At 44.3% G+C, this 10,474-nt stretch overlaps 2 protein-coding genes across 3 annotated transcripts; one reads left to right on the top strand and one right to left on the bottom strand.

Moving 5' to 3' along the window:
* Positions 1 to 34: 34 nt before the first annotated feature.
* Positions 35 to 7,120, bottom strand: LOC106745816 (WD repeat-containing protein on Y chromosome-like). Its single transcript, XM_014621767.1, has 17 exons — positions 6,945 to 7,120; positions 6,339 to 6,530; positions 5,633 to 5,744; positions 5,429 to 5,565; positions 5,144 to 5,338; positions 4,600 to 4,807; positions 4,320 to 4,525; positions 3,562 to 3,762; positions 3,231 to 3,475; positions 2,406 to 2,660; positions 2,225 to 2,311; positions 1,897 to 2,156; positions 1,071 to 1,311; positions 834 to 1,008; positions 575 to 775; positions 398 to 486; positions 35 to 313 (listed from the first exon to the last, which is right to left on the bottom strand). The coding sequence occupies exons 1-17, from the start codon at positions 7,026 to 7,028 to the stop codon at positions 214 to 216; spliced, it is 2,988 nt and encodes a 995-aa protein (XP_014477253.1). The 5' UTR covers positions 7,029 to 7,120; the 3' UTR covers positions 35 to 213.
* Positions 7,121 to 7,329: 209 nt separating this feature from the next.
* LOC106745778 (tetratricopeptide repeat protein 8) lies at positions 7,330 to 10,470 on the top strand. 2 transcript variants are annotated; one of them, XM_014621705.1, is made up of 8 exons: positions 7,330 to 7,608; positions 7,715 to 7,868; positions 7,973 to 8,105; positions 8,170 to 8,314; positions 8,894 to 9,318; positions 9,571 to 9,742; positions 10,060 to 10,266; positions 10,347 to 10,470. In XM_014621705.1, exons 1-8 carry the CDS (start codon positions 7,510 to 7,512, stop codon positions 10,461 to 10,463), a joined length of 1,452 nt encoding a protein of 483 aa, XP_014477191.1. In that variant the 5' UTR covers positions 7,330 to 7,509; the 3' UTR covers positions 10,464 to 10,470. The 2 variants fall into 2 exon arrangements, with proteins under 2 accessions (XP_014477191.1, XP_014477182.1); XM_014621696.1 differs by having other exon boundaries at positions 7,676 to 7,868.
* The last annotated feature ends 4 nt before the right edge of the window (positions 10,471 to 10,474 follow it).

Below are 10,474 nucleotides of genomic sequence, written 5' to 3'. Positions count from 1 at the left end.
TGTTGAAAGAGAAAGAGAGGGAGGGGGGGGGGGGTTATACGGACTTTATATAAATCTTTCTCTCTTTTTCGACATGTAATTATTCCCTGACAGCTGATTACAAACACGACTATTATTAATGTAGATAAGCTGGCATTTGATTATTTCGATAAGCATTATTTGTGAGATACATATATTGTTTCATCAACATTATATTGATTTCTTACTAAGAACTCAACGTGGCGACGGAATAGCTTTCACAGACGTCTCCTCGCCTCCGGTCGTTGCGTTTGGACGCAATGGCATCATCGCCCTTCTTAAATACACTTTCTTACTGAAATCAGAATTAGTATAATATATTAAACGACTGTCTCTCGTGCGATGCCTTCCCAGTGAAGCTCGAAATAAAAATTCGTACGTAAGTTCCATCTTCTGTCCCAGCAAGAGTGTTCTCTGCGCCTCCACGAGTGTCAAATGATAAGTTGGCAAATGCGTATAAATCGGTATCTGCGAATACGTAAAATCGCTGTAAATTCAACTCGAGACTTTTATACACAATAAACGTATCATGTGCACTCTCCCGCGTCTCCCTTACATGCGGTAAAGTGTTGTCCAATTTCAGGCATTCCCGATACGTTACGCTAGGAGCCCGAGATTTGTAGTAGGCGTCCAGGATTGAGGGATCCAACGCCTCGCCGTGCAGCAGTTGTCGCTCCTCTTCCGGAATTTCCCTCAAAACCTCCGCGTCCTCCGCCTCGACCTCGACTTGTACTTGCCTCATGCCGCCGCAAAGCACCTTCGTAAGAGCACGAAGTAGCGCATAGCGCGTCTCCCCGTGAATTCACCGATCTTACCTTCATCGTAGTGGAACTGGCGATTCTTCTGATGTCCGCCGGCAACCTGTAGTCCTCGAAGTACCTGCCCACGGGCACCGTGGGTAGGATCGGGCTCCAATCTCGGAACGTGCCGAGCGTCGATATGTAACGGCCATTGTAGCTCCACAGACGCACCGTGCAATCCGCGCTGCCGCTGTTATTCGTATTTTCGCGTCAGGATCACGCGTTCGCACACGAGTGTCTCTGGCTGCGTACCTGACTATTATCCGCGCGCTGGAAATCATCCGCAGGGAAGTGACACCCCGCGTGTGAGCCCGTACCGACGACAACAGAAGCGGAAACGCCTGGCCCCGTGTCGCTCTCTTAGCTCTCCCGTCTATCTTGTCCTTCCACAGGAACGGGAATTGCAGCCTCAGCTGCAGCATGCACACCTTCGGCGGATCCGGTCGCATGTAATTCGAGAGCAACCAAACTTTGATGTACCCGACGCTGTGGCCTGCACGAAGAGGAAGATTCCAAGGGTGAAGTCGCAGATATCTGGAGGAGGCAACGTGTACAGGGTGAGGCGGTAACTATCACCGCCTTGAATATCTTCGAAATATTATTGTTATAAGTAAAAAATGTTGCGTATAACGTTGTATAGATCAATCTCGTAATCGATAATTTAGGCTATTTTATATACATTTTTATGATTTTTTCTCGTAAATAAGTAAATAAATGAATAAAAACATGATTGAAAGTAGGAGATAAATTTAACAGAAATTTTCTTGATATACAATGGTTGATTTTAATCAACGCATTTGAATTTCTACGAAATCATGCAAGATATCGGAATCATGTTTTTACAAGATTATATAGTATCGATGGGGACATATTTGATTCTATACATATCAATGGCCATTCTTCGAACATCTTCTATAAGAATCATCCTCTATATTTCATCTTCACATCTAGTTAATAAAATATTTGTATTTCCAAGGATATTCAAGGTGGCAATAATTATTGCTTCACCTTGTACAGTTACAAGTTGTGAAAGACAACATTCGGCCAAGGAAGAGCCGGTCCCCGAGAAGTACGAAACCTGTAACGAGGAAATGATTTTCAGGGTCGGTGGCCAACGACGTGGCGCAATCGCCCACCGTGTGGATGACCGAGAAGGCAGCCAAGAAGCCCGCAGCTGGATGATGCGTCCAGACTTGCACCAGCCCGGAATCAAGCGCGACCAAGAGCGTGCCGACGTCCGGTCCCACTTCCCGTGCGACCAAGAAGATCATCGCGCGCACTGCGATCTCGCGAACGATGTTCAATGCTGATTCTTGGTGAGCGCACGGCGTCAGTTCTCTGTTGCACAGAGTCGATTCAGTTCGCTGCTTTGAGAAACGTCTCTTTCGCAAGCGGCTATAATTTACTTCATTCGCCAATTTGCCGCAGATCCGTCGAGCGAGCTCGACTTTCTCAACTCCTTCTGCGCATTTGTCCCCGTTACCTCAACGCACCTGTCGAATCGACTGATCTTCGACTATTAACCCGGTGTTACGTTCGGGCTTGTCGCGCCAATTATTGCTCGTGACAATACAGAACCGACGTTACCTCCTAACAACGTCGATCACGTTGTACTTTTTAAAAAGTTGACCTGTTTCAAGCGTCCACAGAATCAATTCACCGTTGTACGTTCCGGTGGCTAATATATGGGGAAGTCGCACAGCCGAGCAGAGAATGTCGTCGGAGTGACTGGTCGCCCATTTCTTGCGCACGTCGAATTCCGTAGCTGCCACTTCGACAACTTGCTTGTTCCAGCCGCTGCAGAAAATCCGATTCTCAAGCCACACGACGCTCGTGATCTCGCTGCACGAAGGAAATGAGAATTAGCTGAACTCGTAGAGACTCTTGGGTCAACGAATTTGGGCAGTCAACATGGCCAACGAAATCAAAGGAAAAAACCCAGGAGAATAACGTTAGAACGAGACAGAGAGAGGAAGAGAAAGAGAGAGAAATAGTAATAAATAAGTAATATAAGAGAGAAGGATCCCGCAGACAGCACACAATATTTATAAATATAAAAAAAAATAGATATTAAATATTCCGCAAATATGTCCAAATGTCCGGGAAAGTCAGGTGTGAGAAAGATTATGATAAATATTCAAGAATATTTATAATAAATATTTCTAATAAATAATTAAAGCATGGTTTTACTTAATTGAAATCACGTTTTCATTATTTATGAAAAATATTCTTCATAAGTATTTTCATATATTCATCATGATGTTTTTCATATCTGATTTTCCCGAACATTTGAATATTTACAGAATACTTAACATCTACATTTTTTTAACATTTTACAAATATTGTGTGTTGTCTGGGAACATATAACACCGCCTAAAACATTAAATGGTTTGGTTATTTCGCTGTATGTACCATTGGTAGTCTATCATGGTGCGACGTATGCACGTGGCGGTGTTGAAGTTCCACATCTTCAGGGATCCGTCTCTAGCACCGGTGAGCAAGAACTGTTCGGTATCGTCGAAGCACGCCGCCGTGACCTCGACGTCGACGTGCTGCCCGTATCGTATAACGCCGTGAGCGTTCGTCATCATTCGCAAGTGATGTCCCAACCAAGGATCCCAGACGATGATGCGCGAATCTAATCCAGTAGAGACAATCTACTTGCAACGTAGTAGTATTAATGTCTCGTCAAAACATTACGCATTGTTGTGCGTTATATCATGAAGAATTGTCGAGCAGTCACCACACTGTAAAGCTGATTGTAGAGAACGCAGCTGACGCCTTTGTTGTGCGTGCGGCCGTCCGACGCCTCCCAGTTAATTACCGGTTCACAAACGAGAATGGCGATCATTACACTGGCGATGATCATCGTACGGGTCAGTGTGTTGAAGATTAAAGTCATCGGAGCGTGCTCGCTCAGTTCACTTGGTAATTTATTGTATGTCTGTCCAAGAAATACTCGAATTATCATAGTAATTTTATGACAATCGTATTATTATATAGGAGAAATGCGTTTGTGGAACAAACTTCGGCTCGATCTTTTTTGTTTGAACTTTTTCACTCGAAGCAAAGAATCGCCCTCTTGAGTACAGCATATGTATAAGCAAGAATATCATAATCTTAGAAAGTGTTTAATCTTGATTTGATTAATGATTGCACTCAATTCAAGACTAAAAATCTTTTAAGAATATTATAACATTCTTGCTCTATACATCATATTATTGAAGATTCTTTTTTCCCGTGTCTTCGTCGACTTTTCTCTCGTATTTTCATCTCACGTGAAAAGATGCGATTGTATCTCGCGCAAAATAAGAATGCGATATCCCTACAACATCAAATCCCTGTCTGTCTGATGCCATTCGTCGTGAAATCACTCGTCGCACAACCCCACGCGAGATACTTCGGCATTTTCATCATGATGGAAGTTACCCGATAATCGAGCGAGCTCACTTTCGTAATTCTCGTTCTTAGATACACTATCGACCCCCTGTTTTCTCAAACCTTGATGCAGTTGTTGCTCGGAAGTTCCCACACCTTGATGCACCTGTCCTTCGACAAAGAGTAAAGTCGCTTGCCGGCGTTCACTATGACCAAGGCGCAGATGGTGGAACGGTGTCCCAGGAGGGCGGCTTTCGCCTTCTTGGGGACGAACGGGTTCCAAATGCGCACTACGCAGTCCGGTCCGCCCGTCACCAACACCTGACTCTCTGTGGAGAACGAGTCAACATTGTTCACACGGTCCCTCCATTCGCCGAGAACGTGGTTTTCAACGCGCAGAGACCTTCGCAGAACGCGAAGCAGGACATCCCTGTGGGCACCTTGAAGCGATACCGCCTCCACACGTTCGTCAGGTCGCAAATGCACAGCGAACATTCCTCGCACTGGCTGCACGAGATGAACGCCCGCAGACTTTCGTGGTAAGCCACCTGGCTCGTCCAGTTCGTGTGCATGTTCCTGAATTCCGTCACGCGCAGCCCCGACAGCTCACCCTGTTCGCAATGCGCGCTCTCTTAGAAAAGCTGAGTTCTCGCGAAATGTCACTGTTAGCTGCTGTTTACTAATTACGAGCCTTACCGGCGAGCTTTAACTGACTTATTAGTTCATGAGAGCGTTTTATACCTTGAGTCTTTATCTTAAGTAATGCACGATGACCGTGTCTGCAGTCTCAAACTAAGAAACCGTTCTGTCGGTGATTGATGACAAACCGCTGTGTAGTAAAAAAAGTAAAAAAAAAATTATAACTCGGACAAAGATTTAGGGCACAGAGCATTGTCTGAAATTGCAAGTCAGCGTGTCCTTCTGGCAAGAGGACGATCCTTGTATACCCTGATCACTTCGTCGTAACGGAGAATCGTCGTGTCGCGCTCTGTGTACTGCTTGAAGGGACCCCTGTCCACGGGACTGAAGGCCATGACCACGACGGAGCCTCTGGTATCGCCCAGGAGGATGTAGGAGATTCCGTTTATGTTCGCGCTGAAGCAGTAGTACATACAGACGACCGCGTTCTGCAAACTGGATATCTGGAGATTTCGACCGGCGGATTCAGTCGAGCCAGTTGAAGTTAATTTTAACGGATTAATCGACAACGTCGCGAGATCCAGGTCACCGACCAATATGCGAAGGTCGAACTTCTTCGCCGCAACGTCGTAGAACCTCAGATCGCACTCGGTCGAGCTCGTGCACACCACCTGGACGTCCGGCATCACGATCATGTCGGTGATAACGGTGGCCTGCACCTTCAGGTACGCTGCGGGAAAGGTGTCGTGAACAGGAAGTATTGTGACGCGGGAGAGAAACGGTACGGCGATACTGACGATTCTTGGATTGCACTGTGCGCTCGTACTCGAGATCCAACGACCAGTAATTGATCATTCCTTCTGTGCTAGCTGTCAGGTAACAGCCTCTCTGGAAACTCGTGCTTCTGTCCTGAAAGATCAGCAAGCAAGATGATACCATGAAAAGATATTGATTGTACGGACGGGTACAAAAGGCATTTCTCGAAAAAGTTGGAGAAGTCGGTGAACTATGCTGGTTTCTGACGAAGACCGGTTTTCTAACGTTTAAGAGAAAAGTACTTCGTCGTATGAAATATTTCTCCCATGTTTAGAAAAAGAAAACAAATTAACAATGTTAAAAATTACAAAAAATTTTCTGGTAAGCAAGAACTCACTAACAATACAACGTTAGTACGAGGATATTTTATAACGTGTAAACGTTTTCAAATATGTAGTTTTTAATATTGTATACAAAATCATATTGTTAACAATATTTGGCCCAAAGATTAAAAATAATATTTCTACGCTATGATTTAATATTTATACTTATTAGGAATATTACATTACTAAATAATAGTTTAAGAATATTCATAAAATATTATGTCAAAATCTTTATAAAATCGATATAAAATCAATGTTTTAAAAGATTGATTTAATGTTTCTTGTTTACTAGGTTTCCTTCCCATCAAATAAAGGCTAACTGATTAGCATATAAGAAATATACCTTCAATATTCGCACACTTACCGGCAGAACTTCCGGGTAGAACACGATCCTGCAGACGGCGGTGCGATGACGTGATCTTAATAATTTCGGCAAGCTCGTCAACGGCGTCTCCAACATCTGCGGTTTCCGGCTGATGTCCTGGACTTGAAATTCTATCAGCAAGTAGGAGATGAATTCGTCCCACGTCACTTTGCCATCGAGTTTCACGTCAATCTGAAATCGGGGCTCAAGTGAAACTCGAGGGATGACGAGTACGAACGATCAACTGACTTTCTTGAAGAGGATTTCGAATTCGGCCTGCGGCATTTCTATTTCGAGAATATCTTGGAAAGTGTCGTACAATTGGGAACAGGTCATTTCTCTATTCTCCGTTGCCTGAATGTGATATTTTTTATACTTAAGTAAGCAAGATAACAATTCTCAGAGTGAATCGAAGATACTGTGCAACGCACCAAGAAGGCGTTGTGCAATTGAGTCAAAGATTGCTCGGTGCATTGCTCCGCAACTGTTTTTGTCTCGAAAAATCGTTCGAAGGCTTTTTGTATGCTGTAATAATATAATTTACGAAATATAACACGTTCATTAATCTCGCGTTGCGATAACGATTAATTATTTCCTCGCGCTAACCTTGGATGCTTTTTGCCGACGAATTCCATTGCCATTCCACTTCCGACTGGAATCTAACGATCTTCCAATAAATAGGAACGACATTCGTAATAATTGTCTAATGAGAAATTAGAATCACATTAGAAATATATTTGTCAATTTTATCTACTCAAATTTTCAATACGAAAAAAAAACATGTCAAGAGTTATATCGAGATTGCACGCGATTTTGCATGATTAAGAACAAATACCGATCATATGTATTTTTATATTTTAAGTAGATTCGCTCAACCATATTCGATCGCTGCAGAGTATATACAGGGTGTCTCATTTTAACTAGCGCGCTTGAATATTTCTTTTCCTACGCGTTTACAAAAAAATATTTCAGTAAAATTCGCATATCATGCCGTACCGAAAGAAAGAAGAAATGACGCGCGACAGCAGGATAATCGATAACTTCTGTGTATGTACGATAGGTATAAGATAGGTGGTTGCTTAAAGCGTAGACACACGCTGCACCGTCGCGGCCGGATCAATGCGAGGAAACTGGTGTTTCGCACACCAAAGAAATCCGCGTCCCGTTGAGAATGGAACTGTTCACCGCTCTAAGCTTATTCAGCCGGCAAAAGTACGAGGAGTGCGCCGCGGTGTGCACGGATCTGCTGAGGAAGAATCCACTGGATCAGGTACGTATCTCAATCTGTTAGTGTTAATCCATCAGCGAATAACATCAATCGAATGTTGCTCCACCAGGCTGTGTGGGTCTTGAAGATGCGCGCCTTGACGCTGCAGGTCTACGTGGACGACATCGAGGGCGAGGAGGAAGGAATCGCGGAGACCCTGTTAGATAACTACGCGATCTCGTCGATGCCGAGGCCAGGGACCTCCTTGAAGAATCCCGGCACCAGCTACACCGGTCAAGGAGTGCGGCCGAAGTCTCAGTCAGGTTCGTCGTGGAAGCTCACTTGCAAAATTTCAATCGACATCTCTCTCTCTCTCTCTCTCTCTCTCTAAGGCTTCTCAAGCAAGCGACGTTAAAATGCCCTAAAGGTAGACCCGTCACTGGGGTAGTGCGGCCCGCCACTCAGGCAGCGATGTCTCAATCGATCGAGCAAGCGTTGAGAACACCGAGGACAGCGATGACCGCCAGGCCGATCACAGCGAGCTCAGGACGCAGCGTTAGGTATGACATTCAGGATTGTGTTTAATGTATCTATCAACGAAGGATGAAACTTTCGTCTTTCCAGGCTCGGTACCGCGTCGATGTTGACGGAGCCTGGTGGACCCTTCATCCAGTTGTCACGGTTGAATGTGACCAAGTACGCCAGCCAGCAGAGCATAGCGAAACCGTTGTTCGAGTACATATACTATCACGAGAACGACGCGAGATACGTGAGTATTATATTGTGAGTAAAATAAGACAGACTACGGCCTTAGCAAAATTGCTGAATTGTAATTTTTAAGACAATATTTTATGCTTTTTCACTTAATTTCTCTCCAAATCATATTTTTTTTTACTTTTCCTTATCATACAGCGATTTGTCATCGGTTACTGAGAAAACAGCTTTTCAGTTCAAGACTTTAGGACACGAGAGTCATTACTTAAAGATCTTAGCAGAATGGCTGATTTTTCGGCTCAAAACGATGTTTTATGCCTTCAGTCTTTGTCTTCAAGTGACGCACAAGTGACTGTCTTGTGTCTTAAACCAAAAAACCATTTTGTTTGTGATTGATGGCAAGCCACTGTATAATAAAAAAAAAAAAGAGAAGAAATGATAATTCAGACAAAGATCAAGGGCATAAAACGTTGTTTTAAAAAGTGCAAGTCCGTCATTCTGCCAAGACCCTTAAACAAAGACTTAAGATATAAAACATTGTCTTGAACTGATAAATCAACCATTCTCTACTAAAGCTCTCAATAACCAGGATACAGTTACGTTAACGTGCTCGAAATCTTAACACGTTCCACAGGCTCTGGACTTGGCCGTTCAGGCGACACAGATCTGCCAATACAAGGACTGGTGGTGGAAAGTTCAGCTGGGCAAGTGTTACTACACCCTGGGACTGGTTAGAGACGCGGAGCAGCAGTTCAAGTCCGCGTTGAGGGACCACAAAGCCGTCGAGACGGTTCTGAGGCTGATCCGTGTGTACGTCAGGCTGGACCAGCCGATAGCCGCGTTGGACACGTGCAAGCGAGGTCTCGAATACTTCACGAACGACGTCACGATTCTCACGGAGATGGGCCGCATATTCGAAGGCCTGAACAACACGTCGATGTCCATGAAGTATTATAAGATGATCGCGCAGGAGGACGCCTCTCACACCGAGGCGATAGCAAGTATAGGCATGCATCACTTCTACAACGATCAGCCGGAGTTGGCGTTGCGTTATTACAGGTGTGTATGTTGTGCCTAGACTTAGCAGGAAAAGACTTGGTCCGTATTCTGAATTTTGATCGATAAAAGCGCCTTAAATGTGACTTCTCAGGTGGCTCTCAGCCAATCAGGTGGTTCCTAAGCCACTTTAGAGACACTTTGATTGACAAAAATGAGTTCAGGGTACGGATCATCGCATTTCCGTGCAGTCTTCAGTTGTACATGTCTGAGAATTTGCTGGCATTCAAACGCTTTTTCAATTTTAATCCACAGACGTCTCCTGCAAATGGGCGTGCATAACGCCGAACTGTTCAACAATCTCGGACTCTGCTGCTTCTACGCCCAGCAATATGATCACACTATATCGTGCTTCGAGAGAGCGCTGAGTCTCGCCACCGATGAGAGCATAGCCGACGTGTGGTACAACATTTCTCACATCGCTATCGTACGTAAACGTACACACATATCACAAACACATATACACACACAGTTCTGTTTCGTCGCTTAGACCCGGTTTTTTATTTTCTGGTTAATTTATGATTTAGACTTGAACTGATGTTGATGCAAAAATGATGTTTTTCTATTCATAGTTAATTATTAAACTGATGGTTTCGTAGTGGTAACTTTTAAAGTTTAATGATTAACCATGAGTAGAGAAACATAATTTTTACATTATCGTCAGGTTAAGCCTAAATCATAAGTTAATCAAATAATGAGAAACTAGGTTTTAAAATGTCAGTTACATATTAATTACGATTATAGACTTTGGGCGACCTGATAATGGCCGAGGAGTGCTTAAGATTGGCCATCGCGACCGACAACAGGCACGCTCTGGCTTATAATAATCTCGGTGTGATAGAGATACGGAATAGCAACGTTACGGCAGCGCGGACCTACTTCCATGCGGCGGCCAACATCGCCAGTTACGTGTACGAGGCGCACTTCAACAGCGCCCACTTGGCTTACGAGGTAATCTATTCTTCGTCCGCTTTGATTATGCATGCGCAGATTAACATTGCAGATTTGCTCGATACACGATACGTGTACAGGTTGGGGATCTGCAGACGAGTTACAACGCGACACAAAAGTCTTTGAGCGCCTATCCCGGGCATCACGACAGCAAGGCTCTCTTGCGGAAACTGCAACGATACTTCTCGCACATGTGAGACGAGAGACA

The sequence above is a fragment of the Dinoponera quadriceps genome, unplaced genomic scaffold, assembly GCF_001313825.1.
Source record: "Dinoponera quadriceps isolate SergipeBrazil2010 unplaced genomic scaffold, ASM131382v1 scaffold120, whole genome shotgun sequence".
Lineage (NCBI taxonomy): Eukaryota > Metazoa > Arthropoda > Insecta > Hymenoptera > Formicidae > Dinoponera > Dinoponera quadriceps.
The sequence above is the reverse complement of the archived record's forward strand: the minus strand, read 5'-3'. Positions and strand labels throughout refer to the sequence as shown.

Excerpts from the sequence above, each read along its gene's own strand:
- LOC106745816 (XM_014621767.1), bottom strand. The coding sequence starts at position 7,028 with ATGTCGTTCCTATTTATTGGAAGATCGTTAGATTCCAGTCGGAAGTGG. Across the intron at positions 4,526-4,599 it reads CTGCTTCGCGTTCTGCGAAG|AGAGTCAGGTGTTGGTGACG; the intron begins GTCTCTGCGCGT and ends CGTTCTCCACAG. Across the intron at positions 1,312-1,896 it reads AAATCATTTCCTCGTTACAG|GCCACAGCGTCGGGTACATC; the intron begins GTTTCGTACTTC and ends CTCTTCGTGCAG.
- LOC106745778 (XM_014621696.1), top strand. The coding sequence starts at position 7,510 with ATGGAACTGTTCACCGCTCTAAGCTTATTCAGCCGGCAAAAGTACGAG. Across the intron at positions 7,869-7,972 it reads GCGGCCGAAGTCTCAGTCAG|GTAGACCCGTCACTGGGGTA; the intron begins GTTCGTCGTGGA and ends AATGCCCTAAAG. Across the intron at positions 8,106-8,169 it reads AGCTCAGGACGCAGCGTTAG|GCTCGGTACCGCGTCGATGT; the intron begins GTATGACATTCA and ends TCGTCTTTCCAG.